Genomic DNA, 21,363 nt, shown 5'->3' with positions numbered 1-21,363 from the left:
AAGCTCCTGGAGGGAGAGGGGGGAGGGGGATGGTTAGCATTTCACAGTAACAACTTTTCTTTCCTCTCAGCTGTAGTTTAATCACAGTTTTTAAACATCACAAATTTATATAGTATTATTTTCAAATAATCAACACACTTCGAAATATTAATATTTTAAAACTTATGATTTATAAAGTTCAATAAAATTAAATTCAAATGTTAGGTCCAAAGTACAAAATTTCATAGATTCTACAAAATTTCTTAAATTCCCCAAGATTTTCCTGATTTTTTCCTTGTAAAATGTAATAATCTGAGAATTCCGTGTTTATCAGGAGAATCACAACCCTGGTTTTCTTAACAGGGCCATATCTAAAAGCAGGAATATCAAAATATGATCAAATTGCTAAATAAACAAAAAAATACATTGAAGGCAATCAAATTTAATAAAAATGACTACAGTATTCACGTAAAAACCTAAATATACAAAATAGTTAAAATATATCACAGCAAATGGCATCTACAGACAGTGTGCACGAAAACCTCGAGATCTGTCCATAATGGATGATACATGGATCCCAAGTAAACTCAGGACCTGTTGACAAAGTGTTAAGTTTGTTCTCTGAAGTGCTCTGTATTCAGCATTCCTGTCAGAAATTTTGAACATACTGAAATCCACATCCAAGAGTTACCCCAACTTCCATTTGCATTGCTTGGTTTAGCTGGCACAACAACTCAGCACATCATTCTTCATAGTGAAATCACTCTTGGAAATTTTCAGTTCCATTCGAAGCCAGACTCAGGGATTCATATTGTAACCATTCACACAATTATTGCGAACATCTTTTCAGCAGCCTGTTAAGATACCTTTTAGATCTTTTTTCTTACTGGCTATGACTCTTATTTTATTTTATTTTTTTTAAAGACAGTTCTTTTGGATCCATTCTCTGCCAGTGTTCATTTCACTACTTCTGTTTTCTCGTGCATGTGCATTTTTTTGATTAATTTGGGGAACAAAAGGGGCTCAAGTTTCATTTGGAGGACAAGGATATGACATCTGTGTTTACTTGTCTTGAAGAGTTATATACACCTCACCTACAGATAGCTGCTACCTGAATCACATTCAACTAACAGCGAACTATTTCTTTCTGTAGTTCAGTTAAGGTTTAACATGTCCCATTTATGAGTGGATTATGAGGAACAAAGCCAGGTAGAACATTCTCACTCTCTCCGATACAATTCTTTGGGTAAGTAAATACTCTTTTTTTTCCTTTTTGTAGTTTACTTCAAACAGCAGTTACAAAATAAACACAAAAATTCTTTTACAGCCTATTTATTCCAGATTATTCATACATTAATTCATGTGGTGCTAAATCCTAAGGTGTGGTTAGTTTACCAGAAACAGAATTATTTTAATGACAAACTTGATACATATTTAAAATTCCATAGTATCAAATTCTCAAAAAGTTTTGACTCCATTAAAAATATTTTGCTGTAACACTAGTACTTGCTGAATAAAATATTCAGTTTTTCCATCATAGAAATTTGTGTGGTTTTATTTAACAAGCAATTATTTGAAATTTATTTAAACATTTCATTATTTATATAAAACAAATGAACAATGCTCAAATGACACCCCAAAAAAGTAGGATCTGTATACAAGGTGGTCCACTGATCGTGACCATGCCAAATAACTCACAAAATAAGCGTCAAACAAAAAAAGTACAAAGAACGAAACTCGGCTAGCTTGAAGGGGGAAACCAGTTGACCCGCTAGATGGCGCTGCCATAGGTCAAATGGATATCAACTGCGTTTTTTTAAATAGGGACCCTCATTTTTTATTACATATTCATGTAGTACATAAAGAAATATGAATGTGTTAGTTGGACCACTTTTTTGCTTTGTCATAGATGGCGCTGTAATAGTCATAAACATACGGCTCACAATTTTAGACGAACTGTTGGTAACAGGTAGGTTTTTTAAATTAAAATACAGAACATTTTATTTCCGTTGTTCCAGTGTGATACATGTACCTTTGTGAACTTATCATTTCTGAGAACGCATGCTGTTACAGTGTGATTACCTGTAAATACCACATTAATGCAATAAATGCTCAAAATTATGTCCGTCAACCTCAGTGCATTTGGCAAGACATGTAACAACATTCCTCTCAACAGCGAGTAGTTCACCTCCTGTAACGTTCGCACATGCATTGACAATGCGCTGACGCATGTTGTCTGGCGTTATCGGTGGATCACAACAGCAAATATCCTTCAACTTTTACCACAGAAAGAAATCTGGGGACGTCAGATATGGTGAACGTGCAGGCCATGGTATGGTGCTTCGATGACCAACCCACCTGTCACAAAATATCCTATTCAATACCGCTTCAACAGCAGATGAGCTATGTGCCGGACATCCATCATGTTGGAAGTACATCACCATTCTGTCATGCAGTGAAACGTCTTGTAGTAACATCGGTAGAACATTATGTAGGAAATCAGCATACACTGCACTATTTAGATTGCCATCGGTAAAATGGGGGCCAGCTATCCTTCCTCCCATAACGCCGCACCAGACATTAACCCGTCAAGGTTGCAGATGTTCCACTTGTCGCAGCCATCGTAGATTTTCCCTTGCCCAATAGTGCATATTATGCCAGTTTACGTTACCGCTGTTGGTGAATGACGCTTCGTCGCTAAATAGAACGCGTGCAAAAAATCTGTCATCGGCCCGTAATTTCTCTTGTGCCCAGTGGCAGAACTGTATACGACGTTCAAAGTTGTCACCATGCAATTCCTGGTGCATAGAAATATGGTACGGGTGCAATCAATGTTGATGTAGCATTCTCAACACTGACGTTTTTGAGATTCCTGATTCTTGCGCAATTTGTCTGCTACTGATGTGTGGATTAGCCACAACAGCAGCTAAAACACCTACTTGGTCATCATGATTTGTTGCAGGTCATGGCTGACGTTTCACATGTGGCTGAACAGTTCTTGTTTCCTTAAATAACGTAACTATCCGGTGAATGGACCGGACACTTGGATGATGTTGTCCAAGATACCGAGCAGCACACATAGAACACGCCCTCTGGGCATTTTGATCACAACAGCCATACATCAACACGATATCGATCTTTTCCGCAATTGGTAAACGGTCCATTTTAATATGGGTAATGTATCACGAAGCAAATACCGTCCGCACTGGGGGAATGTTATGTGATACCACGTACTTATACGTTTGTGACTATTACAGCGCCATCTATGACAAAGCAAAAAAGTGGTCCAACTAAAACATTCATATTTCTTTACGTACTACAGGAATATGTAATAAAAAAATGGGGGTTCCTATTTTAAAAAAACACAGTTGATATCCGTTTGACCTATGGCAGCGCCATCTGGTTTCCCCCTTCAAGCTAGACGAGTTTCGCTCTTTGTACTTTTTTCGTTTGATGCTTATTTCGTGAGATATTTGGCCCGGTCACTATCAATGGACCACCCTGTACTTAAAAGGCATATGAAGCAGAGAGAGGAACAACTAACTTGTGTTAAATATGTTATCTGCAACTGAGTTAGCATAAACCATATAAACTCTAACCCATTTAAATAATTTTTGAAGTAATTCAAAAATTAATTTCAGTTTAGGCTATATATAGAAAAAGACACAAGATGGATTGTGAGTAGTTGTACAGTACTGTTCATAGCAGCACATAATGCTCCATATGTGGGTCTCTGCAGAAATATACTTAAAGGTAGGAGAAACAGAAAGTAGTGAGAAAGAGTAAAACAAGGTACTTTCTTTGCAAGTCATTCTCACTTCCATATTTTGAGCTCACTGCTGCTACATGCAACAAAGGAAGCTATGGGAAAAAGTCATGCTATGGTGCCACTGCCATTTTCAATTATTTGACACACTGTTGTTAACTTGACTATCAGCACAGCTAGACTGCTGTGCAATCAAATTCCCCATATTGTTCATCACTAAAACATAATGTGGAATATAGTGTAGACAGTACATCCTACATCGTTTCTTAAGTCCGAGTTGTTAGCTAAGCATGTACTACATTACACTCTCTAAGAAGATTCTTGGCAAGTTGGCCAAAGGGACTATTTGACTCAACAGAAATAAAATGAAGTCTACCAATGTTGACCGATTTCTGACTGCTGCTATCGTGAACTGACAGAAGACAATTTTCAGTGCATCTATATCTACAGGAGCAGAAATGCTTTGTGTAATTGATTATGGAACCATGTTGATATGTTGGAGCCATTACACACAGAGTTGTTTGTTGTCTAAAGTTGGTAGCAATTGGAAAGGAATCAGTACTAAATATCAGCATTCAATTGCAATCGAAGCAGCTATTCCCACCAGTTACCTATCAAGCGTCTTCTTACAGTGTGAATATACCACTATTACCAACAAATGACACACTAAGCAATAAAATAAAGCTTCCTTTGCTGAAGATATTGTTTCAAGCTCACTTACAGCCTTTCAAAAATGATTAGCGATGATAAGAAGTATATTTCACAGTCAGGTCACGAGCAAACAATGAGATCTATTGCAACACCCCTCCCAGCTCTCACTGGCCTGTATAAATGGCTACACAAAGCATAAAAAGTGGCTAATTACGTTTAGTCGCAAAAATAGAGCAAAACAATTGACAGCAAGTTGTAAACTATAATTTCTTCTGCAACCTCAGGAAAATTAAAACTTTTGAGCAGTATCAAGAATATTGCAAATGCTATGGACTATACATTATACAAAATGTGTGTATTAATGTTTCAGATTATACGTACTACCTTACAGGCAGCTGATGATTTTGCACAAAAGCCCTGTTGTGACTGAAACATGCACAACTTACAGTATAACACAAAAATGTTTTTCAGAAGCCAGTACAATGATGTCCCATCTAAAACTGAAGAGATTCTACACGATGGGCCTACACCCAACAATGGTGGGTGCGAGAAATTGACAGAAAAATGCTTGGGGGCTCTGATTCAGCACTGTTCTGCAGATGTTCGCATCGACCTCATATTTAAGTCGACACAAGAGTACTCCTGGTCACGTGTTTCCAAGTTACTGCTATGTTAGTGACAACTTGTGAACAGTGACCATGAGAGCCATGGAAATGGAGGCAGCCCAGCACATCACGAGACTGCCAGCCAGAAGAAAAAAGTGAATGACCATTCAAAACATTTTCATGCAAACATCAGTCCTGCTTCCAAAGTTACATCACCTCTTACTAAGTTTTCTTTTCTTCCACAGGATGACCACAGCAGTTACGAAAAGACTACGTAACATCAGTATGGCCTTATTGTAAAGTTGTTTTTGTAATGCAATTTAGCCTGAAGATGAGGTATTACCTCGAAACATGTCGCTAAATAAATCAGTAATACAATAGTTGACAAACTTTGTGACTGGTAGCAGTAATTAAAAAAAAAAAAAAAAAAAAAAAAAAAAAAAAAAAAAAAAAAAAAAAAAAAAAAAAAAAAAAAAAAACCACCACCACCTTTACATATGATATGACGAGTATGATAAGTGAAAAAAACTGAGACGGGACATTACACACTTTTCTCTCAATTTACTGAATAGTTACAAAATCAACATTTCTTGAGTAATAATTTGATAAAATACTATATTGTAAGCAAAATGTATTGCTGGTATTTGTATTCATTCGCACCCAAAAATACGTATCAGATTCGATTCCACTGGGAATTGGGGTACTCAGCGACTGCACAAGGTAGGTGCTATTTATAGTGACTAGTCCTATAGCAGTTTGGTTCTATTGCAGACCTAGACTTCAGCTACCTTATAGCTAATGTCAGTGCGTTAAGAATATTTAACATAGACCAATTATGCAGAGCCTAAATCAATATTTCACCACAAAAATGTAATTATATTGCTTTGTACCAGTGCAGAGACTATTACAACGAGTAGCAGAGGCCTATGTGACTATGAAGTGCAAGCGACTTACGACCCGGCAACACTGAACTAACAGCCACCAGCCAGTATGACTGACCAGGGCTACTGTAACCATCACTTCTTAGCCATCAAGATTCTCAAAAAAGTATGGATTAATGGTGCCAAATGAAACCATGCAACACCACGCAGCCACACGTTCACGCTGCCGACATTGATCACCTCCACTGTGTAGTGTTCAGCACCTGAAATTCTATTTATTAACATCATCGTCTAGATGAAAATGGGTCTCACCCAACATCACTATGTTGTTTCACATCTGCTAAATGTTCTAAGCACAATGCAAAGCCTGATTGGCCAACTTTATTTTGTTTATTGAGCTTCTGTAAAGCCTGAAATTTTTATGGATGGAACTGCAGGTTATCACCGACACTATCAGGGCCAAGGTACATCTGACAACAGAGGGGTGAGGACTTCGGATGAGTACTTTATGCATCACCTCCACTCACTCCACAATATGTCCTTTGTCACTCTAGGCTTTCCTTCTTTGCGCAAGATGCAGTAGTCCTGAATCGTCATGCCCACCGTACTGTCCTCCAATGATTTTGGACTTTATCATGTTGTTTTAACTCAAAATGGTGAGGAACAAGTTGTTGAGCAGTGATGGGGACACGTATTATCTTGAAATATGTCTCAATGGTGAATGCTCAATGCTCTGATCTCTACAAGGGCATATTTACAAATGACCATCCTTCCTCAATGCAGTAAACGAATTATTCTTTCATACAGACAAAACAGTGACACCATAATATGTGATTGAAACCCTACTGTCCATTCTATCAGACCCCATATGAAGATTTCTGTGGACAGCAATGTCTAGTTGACTATTCAATTACTTAACAAAATGTGATTGTGGAACTCAGCAATGAGTAAACCTTCTAATGAATGGAAATGTCAATTAACAAATATTTAATCATAATTTTTAATAACAGTAACATATATTTATTGTAATCAATCATTAAAATTCACTCTAGTCATTGCTGAGTGTCATGACCCCAGAAACAAAGAATCTCCAACATGGACAGTTAACAGATTATCTCAATTTGGTCCATCCACCTGCTCACTGTACCCCTTCCCCCAGTGTCATTCACTCTTATCTTTCCCACTGTGATTTTTTATATATATATATATATATATATATATATATATATATATATATATATATATATTTTATTTTTACTCGTTTTCTCTGCCTCTTCTCACAACATGCCCAAATAATTGGAGAATTTTTTAATTTAACCCAAGAAGAAAGGTGATGTTAAGTTGCTTAATAATGGGCACATTTATTCTTCTTGTCTGGTCCATTTATGTGCAGCATTCTCTGCCAGCACCAAAGCTTGAAGGCATCAGTGCTCTGCCTTTCTCTAGACTTGAGGGTCCATGTCTCACAACCGTAAAAGAAGGCTAGCCGGGTCTTTTTACTGTAAATTGTCACTCTGTTCTGATAGATCTTGGCGAGCTGCTTGGTAGCTATTTGCCCTAGTGTGATCCACTTTTTCCTCTCATCTTCACAACTTCCTGTGTCGCAAATGGCTGACTTGGGATACAGGACAGAATGCACAATATTCAGTTCCTTTAATCTACCTGTGATTTAGACATGTGCTCCTCAATCAATTATTACAAGTTTCGACTTTCTGAGATTGATGTCTAATCAATACAGTAGACTAACATCCTTTACTTTTGTTATTAGTTGAGCAAGTTCATCTTCGCTGCTGGCTAAAAGCACAGTGAAAATCCCAAATCCAACATGAGAGAGGCCTTCAGTCCTACCACTGACAGCTTTCACAATTACTAATTAGTAATAACACAAAAATGCAAGTGTTCACAATAAATTAAAATTTTGTATAAAAATGTGAAACATTGTTGTTGTTGTTGTGGTCTTCAGTCCTGAGACTGGTTTGATGCAGCTCTCCATGCTACTCTATCCTGTGCAAGCTTCTTCATCTCCCAGTACCTACTGCAACCTACATCCTTCTGAATCTGCTTAGTGTATTCATCTCTTGGTCTCCCTCTACGATTTTTACCCTCCACGCTGCCCTCCAATGCTAAATTTGTGATCCCTTGATGCCTCAAAACATGTCCTACCAACCGATCCCTTCTTCTAGTCAAGTTGTGCCACAAACTTCTCTTCTCCCCAATCCTATTCAATACCTCCTCATTAGTTACGTGATCTACCCACCTTATCTTCAGCATTCTTCTGTAGCACCACATTTCGAAAGCTTCTATTCTCTTCTTGTCCAAACTGGTTATCGTCCATGTTTCACTTCCATACATGGCTACACTCCATACAAATACTTTCAGAAACGACTTCCTGACATTTAAATCTATACTCGATGTTAACAAATTTCTCTTCTTCAGAAACGATTTCCTTGCCATTGCCAGTCTACATTTTATATCCTCTCTACTTCGACCATCTTCAGTTATTTTACTCCCTAAATAGCAAAACTCCTTTACTACTTTAAGTGTCTCATTTCCTAATCTAATCCCCTCAGCATCACCCGATTTAATTTGACTACATTCCATTATCCTCGTTTTGCTTTTGTTGATGTTCATCTTATATCCTCCTTTCAGGACACTGTCCATTCCGTTCAACTGCTCTTCCAAGTCCTTTGCTGTCTCTGACAGAATTACAATGTCATCGGCAAACCTCAAAGTTTTTACTTCTTCTCCATGAATTTTAATACCTACTCCGAATTTTTCTTTTGTTTCCTTTACTGCTTGCTCAATATACAGATTGAATAACATCGGGGAGAGGCTACAACCCTGTCTCACTCCTTTCCCAACCACTGCTTCCCTTTCATGCCCCTTGACTCTTATAACTGCCATCTGGTTTCTGTACAAATTGTAAATAGCCTTTCGCTCCCTGTATTTTACCCCTGCCACCTTCAGAATTTGAAAGAGAGTATTCCAGTTAACGTTGTCAAAAGCTTTCTCTAAGTCTACAAATGCTAGAAACGTAGGTTTGCCTTTTCTTAATCTTTCTTCTAAGATAAGTCTTAAGGTTAGTATTGCCTCACGTGTTCCAACATTTCTACGGAATCCAAACTGATCTTCCCCGAGGTCCGCTTCTACCAGTTTTTCCATTCGTCTATAAAGAATTCGCGTTAGTATTTTGCAGCTGTGACTTATTAAACTGATAGTTCGGTAATTTTCACATCTGTCAACACCTGCTTTCTTTGGTATTGGAATTATTATATTCTTCTTGAAGTCTGTGGGTATTTCGCCTGTCTCATACATCCTGCTCACCAGATGGTAGAGTTTTGTCATGACTGGCTCTCCCGAGGCCATTAGTAGTTCTAATGGAATGTTGTCTACTCCCGGGGCCTTGTTTCGACTCAGGTCTTTCAGTGCTCTGTCAAACTCTTCACGCAGTATCTTATCTCCCATTTCATCTTCATCTACATCCTCTTCCATTTCCATAACATTGTCCTCAAGTACATCGCCCTTGTATAAACCCTCTATATACTCCTTCCATCTTTCTGCCTTCCCTTCTTTGCTTAGAACTGGGTTGCCATCTGAGCTCTTGATATTCATACAAGTGGTTCTCTTCTCTCCAAAGGTCTCTTTAATTTTTCTGTAGGCAGTATCTATCTTACCCCTAGTGAGACAAGCCTCTACATCCTTACATTTGTCCTCTAGCCATCCCTGCTTAGCCATTTTGCACTTTCTGTCGATCTCATTTTTGAGACGTTTGTATTCCCTTTTGCCTGCTTCATTTACTGCATTTTTATATTTTCTCCTTTCATCAATTAAATTCAATATTTCTTCTGTTACCCAAGGATTTCTATTAGCCCTCATCTTTTTACCTACTTGATCCTCTGCTGCCTTCACTACTTCATCCCTCAGAGCTACCCATTCTTCTTCTACTGTATTTCTTTCCCCCATTCCTGTCAATTGTTCCCTTATGCTCTCCCTGAAACTCTCTACAACCTCTGGTTCTTTCAGTTTATCCAGGTCCCATCTCCTTAAATTCCCACCTTTTTGCAGTTTCTTCAGTTTCAATCTGCAGTTCATAACCAATAGATTGTGGTCAGAATCCACATCTGCCCCTGGAAATGTCTTACAATTTAAAACCTGGTTCCTAAATCTCTGTCTTACCATTATATAATCTATCTGATACCTATTAGTATCTCCAGGATTCTTCCAGGTATACAACTTTCTTTTATGATTCTTGAACCAAGTGTTAGCTATGATTAAGTTATGCTCTGTGCAAAATTCTACAAGGCGGCTTCCTCTTTCATTTCTTCCCCCCAATCCATATTCACCTACTATGTTTCCTTCTCTCCCTTCTCCTACTGACGAATTCCAGTCACCCATGACTATTAAATTTTCGTCTCCCTTCACTACCTGAATAATTTCTTTTATCTCGTCATATATTTCATCAATTTCTTCATCATCTGCAGAGCTAGTTGGCATATAAACTTGTACTACTGTAGTAGGCATGGGCTTTGTGTCTATCTTGGCCACAATAATGCGTTCACTATGCTGTTTGTAGTAGCTAACCCGCACTCCTATTTTTTTATTCATTATTAAACCTACTCCTGCATTACCCCTATTTGATTTTGTATTGATAACCCTGTAATCACCTGACCAAAAGTCTTGTTCCTCCTGCCACCGAACTTCACTAATTCCCACTATATCTAACTTTAACCTATCCATTTCCCTTTTTAAATTTTCTAACCGACCTGCCCGATTAAGGGATCTGACATTCCACGCTCCGATCCGTAGAATGCCAGTTTTCTTTCTCCTGATAACGACGTCCTCTTGAGTATTCCCCGCCCGGAGATCCGAATGGGGGACTATTTTACCTCCGGAATATTTTACCCAAGAGGACGCCATCATCATTTAATCATACAGTAAAGCTGCATGTCCTCGGGAAAAATTACGGCTGTAGTTTCCCCTTGCTTTCAGCCGTTCGCAGTACCAGCACAGCAAGGCCGTTTTGGTTAATGTTACAAGGCCAGATCAGTCAATCATCCAGACTGTTGCCCTTGCAACTACTGAAAAGGCTGCTGCCCCTCTTCAGGAACCACATGTTTGTCTGGCCTCTCAACAGATACCCCTCCGTTGTGGTTGCACCTACGGTACGGCCATCTGTATCGCTGAGGCACGCAAGCCTCCCCACCAACGGCAAGGTCCATGGTTCATGGGGGAATGTGAAACATTAAATATAAAATAAAATACTTTTTATTTTTCTAGAGACAGAACAGTATTATTGATGTACATAATCTTTTTATTTAATAATAAGGCACTTCACATGCTTGTATCAGATTTTAATTTATTTCCACATGTTTAGTAACTAAACACAAAATTTTTATCAACAAATTACAATTCAATATTTGCAGGCTTTATATGAATGATTTTCATATTTTTTATCTTGTTGGTACCTATGTTCTTGATGAATGTTTGCATATTCAGCTGTTTTGAAAACTAAGTTTACTGCCGGCAGTTGAAAAGGTAATACGAGTTTTCAAGTGCTCGGTAAATGCTTACTTTCTAAAAAGATGGATCAAAGAATCTGCATTAAATTTTGCCTGAAAAATGGAATAAACTTCAGCACCACATTCAAACTGTTGACTGTAGCTTGTGGCGAATCTACTATGATTAAGACAAGAGTTTTAGAGTTGTAAAAATGTTTCATAGAGGGTCAAGAAGATGTTTAAGACGACGGCCACCCTGGATGCTCTAGCACATCAATTAGATTAGATTAGATTAGTACTTGTTCCATAGATCATGAATACGACACTTTGTAATGATGTGGAATGTGTCAGGTTAATAAAAGGTGTCTATACAAGATATTACATTACACAAAATATTACATGAAACTTAATTTTATGTGTGTGTGTGTGTGTGTGTGTGTGTGTGTGTGTGTGTGTGTGGTGGGGGGGGGGGGGTTGGGAAATTACCCACTTACTATATCCAAAAATTCATCTAATGAATAGAAGGAGTTGCCATTAAGAAATTCTTTTAATTTCCTTTTAAATGCTATATGGCTATCTGTCAGACTTTTGATGCTATTAGGTAAGTGACCAATGACTTTTGTGGCAGCATAATTAACCCCCTTATGAGCTAAAGTTAGATTTAACCTTGAGTAGTGAAGATCATCCTTTCTCCTAGTGTTGTAGCCATGTACACTCTTTGACATAAACTCGACCGGCGGCCGGCCGCTTCAGAGGCTAAGTCCGCGCCGATCGCGACATGGGACAATAAAACTGGCCAACTCGCTAATTCTCTAAGTCCGGTTATCTGCACAATCTGGCAACACTGCAGACTGCGGCACTTCCTGGAGGAAAACTTGTCCCATGATAGAGAAACACGAGGCTGATTACGCCTGTGGTCTAGCGGTAGCGTGCGTTGTTTCCGTTCGTAATGTCAGTGGATCGAGAGCAGTTGGCATAAAATATTTTTATAGCCTCTTCTGTCTGAATGCTGAAGACGTGAATGTAATAGTAGCGCAGATTCAATCTATTTCGCTTTCTGACACACCGATATCAAAATTTTATCCAGTAACGATTTTGCGGCAGATTTCCTGCAGACTGTCCTCTGGACGCCGTATGCGGCAAAGCTCCGGGATCCATTTGCTGGCTACCGGCAGCGGCCGTGGCGACAGCAGTGGCGCTGCACTCCCCCGTTCTTTATCGAAAGCGCCTGCTCCCGCTCATCGCTTTTGATGATTTAAAACGCTTTATTATTAAATGTTGCTCCACAGAAAATTTCTACGATTTCCATTCACGCTCAAAAGCAACGGAGACAGACGCCCTGATTAGTAGGCGGGTATTATATTACATTAATCGGCAAGAGCTGAGTATGGCCCGAAATTAGTTTTATAGACTGGGAGGAAATTAAACCACCTCGCTACATTCGATGAATTTATAAATGCTTCATACCTCGTTTCTTTTCCTTTCAAACTCAATTATTTGTGCAACTTTTGGTCAATGTTCGGATGTTTTCATCAAGCCGGGGTGAGCGTCTGTGGTGTAAAGTGTATTACAGTTCTTGTTTCATTCCTTATGGTAACTCTATGCGATAAACTGTGTGAATACCTTGCAATGCATGCTCTGTAGCAGTGCAGGAACACTGCACATTTGGAGTTCCATGTATGGGTTCATGAAGTATTTAATGTTGATCGGAAGTGATAGTTAAGGTCATCAGATTTAGACCAGAAAAATTTGTCGTTTTGGAGGTTTCAGAGAACGGAAAGGAATTGCTAACGCCGGTGTTAGAAAACGTCTACAGTTAAATGCTATTGCAAAAATTTAGAAGAGGGGAACTATATTAATCAACATGTGCACTTCATAAACAACCTTCTGACATGTTAGACCTATATGACGAACAAAACTCAAATTTATATCGTTGACAGTCGCTTTGAATCTTTTCAGGATCTATTTTACAGTGAAGCACCTTGGCATTTGCAAAGCAGACATCCATGATATTAACTTAATTTACTAAGTCGAATCGGACGAAGATTAATGTTTAAAGGCATTCTTCAGATTTCGTATAAAGAATTTTTACTAGCCGTTTGCAGCTCCATTAATTAAAATGTAAAATAAAAGGTTGTAGTCAGCGGCTTCCACCGAGATTGGAACTGCTATGTCATACAGTACGACCACCGCAACGCACAAGGGAACCTCTTTTTTTTTAATTTTGCTTTTTTCTTTTACTTTTTTTGACGATTACCCTTTTTTTTCTCTCTTATTTTAAAGCCCCTTAGGAAAATGGCAATAAAAAAAGAAACTAAGTGCCACCGCCACTTTTCATCCTATAACAAAAAAAAAAAAAAATCTGGTCCACTTCAGGCGTTGGCTCCTGACTAAACCTACCCCAAGAGCTGCCTATATACCAGGGGAAATATGGGAATTCAAGGTTAGGGCTATCATTACAAACAAAACAAAATCTTCGTTTTTCTGAATTTTATTTTTATTTTGATTTTTGTTTTGTTTATTTTTGTTGTGTAATTGATCAGACGCCTTCTGCGCCCCGCTGGTAATATGTTGAGTCACGTCTTCTCGAAATTGGTGTGTTCCGTTCAGTAGTTCAGAAATGTTCATTGGTTCAAACTGGAAACCTTCTTCACTCTTGGCTTAACACATTCAAGCTGCGAGGCGGGTCGTGGAAAGCACTCCCAAGGAAGTTCGAGAAAAATTGTCTGTATTTTGGGTGGCGGACAACGACATAATGACGGTCGTTGAGGTATGTCCAAAAATCGAGTACAGAGTCTACAGTTTGTCCAACTAGGTAGTGAATGGCATGTCCGCGAATCCAATTCACAGCATTGGTCTTTGTCCGAGGAAAATAGTCACGTCCCGGAACTAATAATGAAAGGGGAGAATTCGATTCAGAATGTCCCGCGTTAGAAAAGCCACAATATGACGAATAACCTCTGAGCTAACGACACACTGGCGACCACAGACGGACTATAGTCACTGCGATGTTGCCTGAGCCTCAAAACGCAACCTTAAAACACACAAACAGGTGTTACTTATGTGAAGAACGCCGTTCTTGGAGTCCAGAAATTAATTATACTTTCTAAGTGTCTCATCTTACAGTGGAATCTATCGTACGAGTCTTCGATGTGGAAAACGAATGTCAAGTGAATTTAGCGAGGTAACGCCGGCCTACACCCGGAAGTAAATGCACTATCAGAGTGTTGACAAATACTTGCTACGACGCTGCCATTTCTCGGTTCTCTTACGGGGCAGCTCTTCAGCGAAATGCTTGCCGTGATTCTCCGATACGGTCCTTCAGAGTGGAGACACGCGCGCACGTTTGGTTTTTATGCGGCGTTCTCCCCTGATGGTTTCTGACGTCGCCTTGTGGGCTATGTCTACATTTGAGACATTCAATTATCATTAATCCAGAATGATACAAGTTTCAGCTTCCGGCGTGGAAGAAGGCTGTTGACGCCGACATTACATCATTTCAACGTAGGGAAAGCAAAACGGGTCATTCAATGTTTCTCATTCAACATAAAGCATGTGAGATAATTTTCCGTAACGTTCATAATCATCTAAAAATACAAACGAAGTAAAAATACATCTGAAGCTTATTCGAATTGAATATAATGTAAGATACCAAACGCTTTGCACCTCGATGTCGAATTTGTCCACGTGCAATCTTTTGCAGCACACAAAAAGAATGTCATGATTACCACGAGAATGAAGAAATATGTTGGTACGGATGGAAGCAAGGAGAGACACAGTCAACAAATATTCGATTCCTCATGGCATTCATTTCATTTGAGACGTAAGAAGAGTTAAAGCGGGATATTACTTTCGTTAACACGAAAGATATGCCGCACATATTGATAACGAGGAAGTCTGCGTCTTCATACGTTTCCTCCTTGAAATCTGTATGCTCTCTTATATACTAAGTAGCCTGATCATTGTTTCAGTAATGTTACCCTCTTGTTTGACCCTGTAACGATGAACAGATTCCAAATGCATGTCTCTGCATGAAAGTAGCTGTTCGAACCCTTCCTGCGTTGCTTTTTGTGTTTTATTGCTTGGAATTCCTGAAGCAGACCACTGTGCCTTCTCCCCTTGGGGGTTAGGTCTCAAAACTAAACCGCTTTTTATCCAATGGCAAATTTATTCAGACAGCATCAGCACAAGACTGTCAAACAAAGCCTTCCATTTACAGTTGCAACACTCTAACCAGCACTGACCGAAGTGTAATCCACGGTCATGGTCCGAAATTAGCAGCTGTCTGCTACTGTGGCAAAGTCCGTACTACACTTTCGATTCCGCAGCTCCATTTTATCTGGTAACACTGTGTAGTTGCAGAGTTGTGCCAGCATGTCTGTCCTCACACTGTCAACTTTATGTATCTCACTTCTCCTGTAGCGTTGATCACAAGGAGCAGAAGTAAATGAGTGTATTCTGCATGACGTAACATTCAGTAATCCTTCTTTCATACCCACTCTTCATGTGCATCGATACCAAATAGGAATGTGAAAACTTTTGCGAGTGAGAGAATGACAATAACAATCGTAACAAGAACAATCAAATAATGAATAATGTTTATTCCAACGCAGAACGAGAATGGATTTAAATATAAAAATCTATATCTATATCCATATCTATTGATCTTTGAGTTGGCACAATGCAAATATATTCTTAGCATTTAGTTACTGAATTTAGTTCGGGATGATTGCAGAGAAAAGGAAAAGTCGGTACTTCTCGCTAGTGTAATATAATGTGAACCAGCAACTACCCTTTCCTTAGAACACGACTCAAGCAGGTCCCCAAGTAGGTACCAAGGCACTGCTGAATTCTGTTCCCTGACATTGCTCTGATGACGGTTAATGCAGATAGTTCCGATTATGAAATACAAAACATATTGCAGGTTAGTTCCTAGGATAGTAACATTAAATTTGCGTTGTAGACGGCACATGAACGTGACGACTATCCATATTACTCATCAATATAAAAAGACAATATTATGGGAATTTAGCAGGATTACTCAACATGAATTCTGAAATTGGTTGACTGACCGCACAGGTGCTAAACGTCGTCAAGAGTATACGATGGCCTAATCGCATTAGGAATATGAAGATCGTCTTCGACAGCTCGCAACTTTCACATTGCTATCTCCACCCTACTCCAGATAGCCCTCGGTGGAGTTGCACTAAGTTGCCGTTGCAACGTAAGGCGTTCAAACCGACAACAAACCACATATTGAAAAATACAAGCGAGTTCTCTTGCAGCGTAAGCTTATTGTAAGTAATCTAAAAATTATTGGACAGGAACATTGTCCTATTTAAAAAAAGAGCTGTCTAGCAGGTCCTCTAATCGCTCCTTGGTACAGTCGTGTGACTATTGAAAATGGTTCCAACAAGTCACCATTAGAAAACACTGCTCTGTATCGCAATAACTCAAGATGTAAAGTAATACCACGGTACTACAAATATCAGGGAACACCTTATCACAGATAAGACTGTCCTTAAGGCTTGTAAGCTCACATTTATTACAATAAATGACATACCTGAAATGTTACCACTCTCATTATTACGTCAGATTGGTAATCCACGTAGTATGTTCGTCGTATTCATGATTTCCTCTTCAAAGCAACATACCGTACTTATTATTTAACACAAAATGACATTAAAAATTTAAGTTATTCACGAGCAGCTAGTTGAGAATATGTGTGAACTTCAAATGACACGACGAACCGTCTTGTTCCGCATATGGATTCAAACCCAGCTCATGCAGACTAAGCAAAGATTTCGTTACTGACGGAAACTAACAGTCATTCCTGATTAAGCATACAGAGAGTGATATACCTCGATTTTAGCAAATATCAACTTTAAATTGCATAACGCAAACATGTTTAACAGACGCGAATTCCTACCCATCATTTATTGTCCCTGTTAACGAACTACGAGAGATGTTAAATATTGCTTCTTCACAAGTAACTTACTTGAAATGCCGTGAGGTAAAGCTTTGTGTTGGACACGGATTCGAACGCAGAACCTAATGGGATTGCTATCGAAGCACAGTCAAATGTGACATATCGGATTTTCGCGGCAGTAGCTAGATTTTTTAACTGAAATGACGAGACGAAACATTAATTTTTTCCTTCCCAGGACTCCTACCCGGCACCTATCGCTGTTATATTCTAGAGAAAACGAACGTTAAATATGGGTTTGTTGCGCCAGCAGCGATATGTGAGCATGTTTGAACTAGAAATAATATGACGAAGAGTTCAGCGCTCACTGGGAATAGAGCCCCACACATATCGTTGTTGACTACACACAAAGAGACGTCAGCTACCGAATTTTTCTCCACCAGCTGCTCAGAATAATATCTCGAACTTACAGTCATCTCGCAAATAGTTCTGTGTCTCACTGGGAGTTAAAAACGTCAGATATCGTTAGTGTTGACAACGAATGAAAATACATTAAAAAACAAAATTCTTATCCACCAGCAGATAGGTGTTCTCATGCTAGAGCTTGATAATGCATAATTAAATCTGTAGTGCCGGGCCAGGATTCGATCCCATTCACGCGTAATATGTGGAGATGTTAAGGAAGCTGCAGTTTTGAACAAACAACAAATTGTAGCCGAGCTGTATTGTCACGAAGGGATCAAATTCCGCGTTAAGGGCGGTCTGAGTTGCATTCCCAGTTCAGAACCAATCTTATCGACATACAGAAGCTCAGATAAAAGATGGAATAAGTGTCCTGTGACAATACATAGCGTTTGTTTCGTCACTTGAAATAAATAACTAGTATAAGAAAGGTTACTGGTGATAGAATTTCTACATGTCGCCACTCCAGACTTTATTGTGGTTCAACTTACCGTCTACTTGGTAGAGAAGGAAAATCATCTTTAATGTGAATTTTCAGACCACACTGCCATCACATCTTCTTCACTTGGTGTAGCCAGGAGAGAATGGACTCTGTCTATCCCTGTCTAAAATCATTGACAGAAGTGGGAATCCAACCCAGACCATAGGTATAACAACTTACCATCCGTCCAACAGACCACGAAATCCTCTTCTCTCATTTTTCTATCGTAACGCCGTTGCGCCCCACTGGATGAGAATTCTGACACACAGGCGTCCTGTAGTAATTTGCAGCATGTTCAGTAAATTCATTTACTTGGTTGACCGAATCACCATGAACTAGCTGCCTCGGCTACCCAGTGCATACATTCCACTCTATATTTTGTAATCACCGAAATAAAATCACGTAACTGCCACCTACACAGAACTGCCAACAGTGTAGGATGCAGAAGTTTAAATAGGAAGTGTTCCTTTCCACTTGAGCTATTCTATTGCGCTATCTGTTTGTTGAAAACGTCGTTCAGTAAAAAAAAAAAAAGAAAAGCTGTAACTGTTTGTCTCTGAGAAGTCAAGACCTGGCCATATGCATAATCTCACAGTGCTGTGGAATCAAAAAGTTCTGGAGGAATAGTTGTCGAGCTCTGGAGCTGTTGTAGCTACGTGTCAGCTAGTAGCGTAGATAAGATGTCGCGAGTTCGAATACATTCAGTGCTACATTTTTTAAAACGCAATTCTGCTGTCTGCTGAAGTTGTCAATCTAATGGAACTTTGAACATACTTCCCTTCACTTCTCAATCCAAAGTAGTCGCACGTGGAAAAAGGGCTAACTACTGTGACATTTTGTTCTGTTCAGGTTTAATAGACAGCAGGCAGCAGATGCATCTCGAAGATGTGTAGGGAGAGCGCATCGTGCCATAATATGTCAGAAAAGTATTTTCTACATTAGCTGTCGTGTGGTAGTGAGATTTTATTCTTCTTCAAACTTTGTTTGGCAGCTTTAACTCAGAACAAGTTTTCTACATGCATGTAATCAATAAACTGCACGTGCATTGTCATACTGTCATAGATAACATCAGAGAATTCGCATATATCGTTGATGATTAATTTCTCTCTCATGTTTACTATTGTTTTAACAACACTAAAGGAAAACTTACGAAAATTGTGCACTGTATTATAAGAAATGAAATAAACTAACCACGATAACCTTACGACGAAAATATGTTTTAATAAAACCGAGTATCTGTACACAAATGTGCCTCTATCGACACGAATTAGTAAAATACTACTCACTTAGATTTTGATTGGGTCTGTGTTTCATTGGTATGCTGTGTCGTACTCAAGAGGTATGCAAATGTGGCATTTCATAAATATAGTTACGTATTCCTAGAAACCCAAAATTCGTTTGTCAGCAGCGGAAAGAGGCGTTGCCTGTTGTGCAGCATTGTAAGTTTTTCAACATTGCACTATGAGCCGAAAGTATTTTCTTGCGATTTCCTTATTGATGTTTGATCCGACTCCTTGTAGCTCTTTCACAGAAGGGATAAAAACGTTGCAGTCACGGAGACTGGAACTGCAAACCATAACAGACGCTTTTCCACAGGACAGCACGTTACCACAGAGCTGGCGAAGAGGTATGGGTCTGAGCGTCCTCTTACGACGGCAATAGTGCCTAGAACTCGTAAACCGCTATTTAAAGGTCGAGATTAGTTGCGATTTCCACCTGCAACGACTTTCCTGGGCTGAAAACCGTAAATTTACAACCATTTGTTACCCTTCAAGCGATAATAACTCAGATTATTTAATGGAAATGACAGGTAAAATCAAGTGAACTTTGAGGCTTAATTCCGTGCACACCAGGAAGTAACTCGTCGATCACAGAGTTGCCAAACATACGTTGCCTTGTTGCCAAATCTCAGTTACAGTACCAGCAGGAAGAAGACGAACCGATGTGATCCTACAGCGGGCTGGGAAGTGACCATAGCTGGTGTCTCCAAGTCGCGGCTGCTACGGCCTGGAATACGTAATGAGTCTGACTCGCTTACTGTAACTAGGTTTAGGGACTGGAGCGTAGCTACTAATAATACTCAGAACTGACTGCAAACTAAGCATCATAAATCAGTAACTCTCATTGTTGTTTTTATATTTCTTTAGTAAGTGTACTCAAAACTAAGAAACTCATTCACAGGCGTTTTCGTGCCTCGCCGATAGTCGAGCACAACAAACAAATAAAAATAAAAAAGAATGTTTTTATATATATATATATATATATATATATGTGTGTGTGTGTGTGTGTGTGTGTGTGTGTGTGTGTGTGTGTGTGAGAGAGAGAGAGAGAGAGAGAGAGAGAGAGAGAGAGAGAGAGAGAGAGAGAGAGAGAGAGAGAGATAAAAAAGAATCAGAGTGTAAAAAATTGTTGTAAAGAAATTGAATCATGGTATTTAAAGAAATCTTTCATTGTAATGACACGTTCCACATCATTACGAAATGTCGTATTCATGATCTATGGAACAAGAAGTAATCTAATGTAACGTAATCTAATCACATCATATTGATGACTAGCCATAAAGAGTCATGAATTACCGAAATTTTTGCCAATACCAGTAACCAAATCTAAACTTGAAAATAAAAGACGACAAGTTTTGTAATAAACCGTAACTTCTATCAAGACCCTTTCATCCCTGTTATCTAACCACGAAAGATGTCTGATATACCTCCATTCTGAAGTAACAAAGTGTGCATGCATTTAAAGATGAAGTGCATGATTTTAAGTTCTGTGACGGAGATACAGCCCCAACACGTAATCGGATTGTTAACTAAGAAAAATCAAATGTTACGTATTGGTTTTTCTTACGAGCCGCTAGGTGTCTGAATCTAAAATAAGGATACAAACTTTTGTGCCTAAGAGACAATCGAACTGCACACCTACCGTGCATCCACGAATGTAGCTTAAGTATCAGTTTCTTACTCACGAACAGTAAGATGTGTGCGTGTTTGACCAGAAATAACGACACCTGTTGCGATTGTTGGCAACACATGAACAGACATTAAAAATGCGCGTTAATTTTCACTAGCAGGTGGGTGTGCACTTGATAGAGCTGGAAATGAAATTATGAATATT

At 39.0% G+C, this 21,363-nt stretch overlaps 1 protein-coding gene across 3 annotated transcripts in view; it reads right to left on the bottom strand.

The window, feature by feature from the left end:
* Positions 1-21,363, bottom strand: part of LOC126425114 (acyl-CoA:lysophosphatidylglycerol acyltransferase 1-like) — an 88,085-nt gene that overhangs the window by 38,163 nt on the left and 28,559 nt on the right. The window contains exon 1 of one of the 3 annotated variants that reach the window (XM_050088046.1): positions 12,047-12,168. The exons of the other annotated variants lie outside the window; for them this stretch is intronic. Coding sequence (XP_049944003.1) covers positions 12,047-12,089 — 43 coding nt within the window. The 5' untranslated portion in view covers positions 12,090-12,168. Of the gene's footprint in view, positions 1-12,046; positions 12,169-21,363 lie in introns of those variants that run through there. 3 annotated transcript variants of the gene reach the window in all.

The sequence above is a fragment of the Schistocerca serialis genome, chromosome 10 (genome assembly GCF_023864345.2).
Source record: "Schistocerca serialis cubense isolate TAMUIC-IGC-003099 chromosome 10, iqSchSeri2.2, whole genome shotgun sequence".
In the NCBI taxonomy this organism is placed as follows: Eukaryota; Metazoa; Arthropoda; class Insecta; order Orthoptera; family Acrididae; genus Schistocerca; species Schistocerca serialis.
The sequence above is the reverse complement of the archived record's forward strand: the minus strand, read 5'-3'. Positions and strand labels throughout refer to the sequence as shown.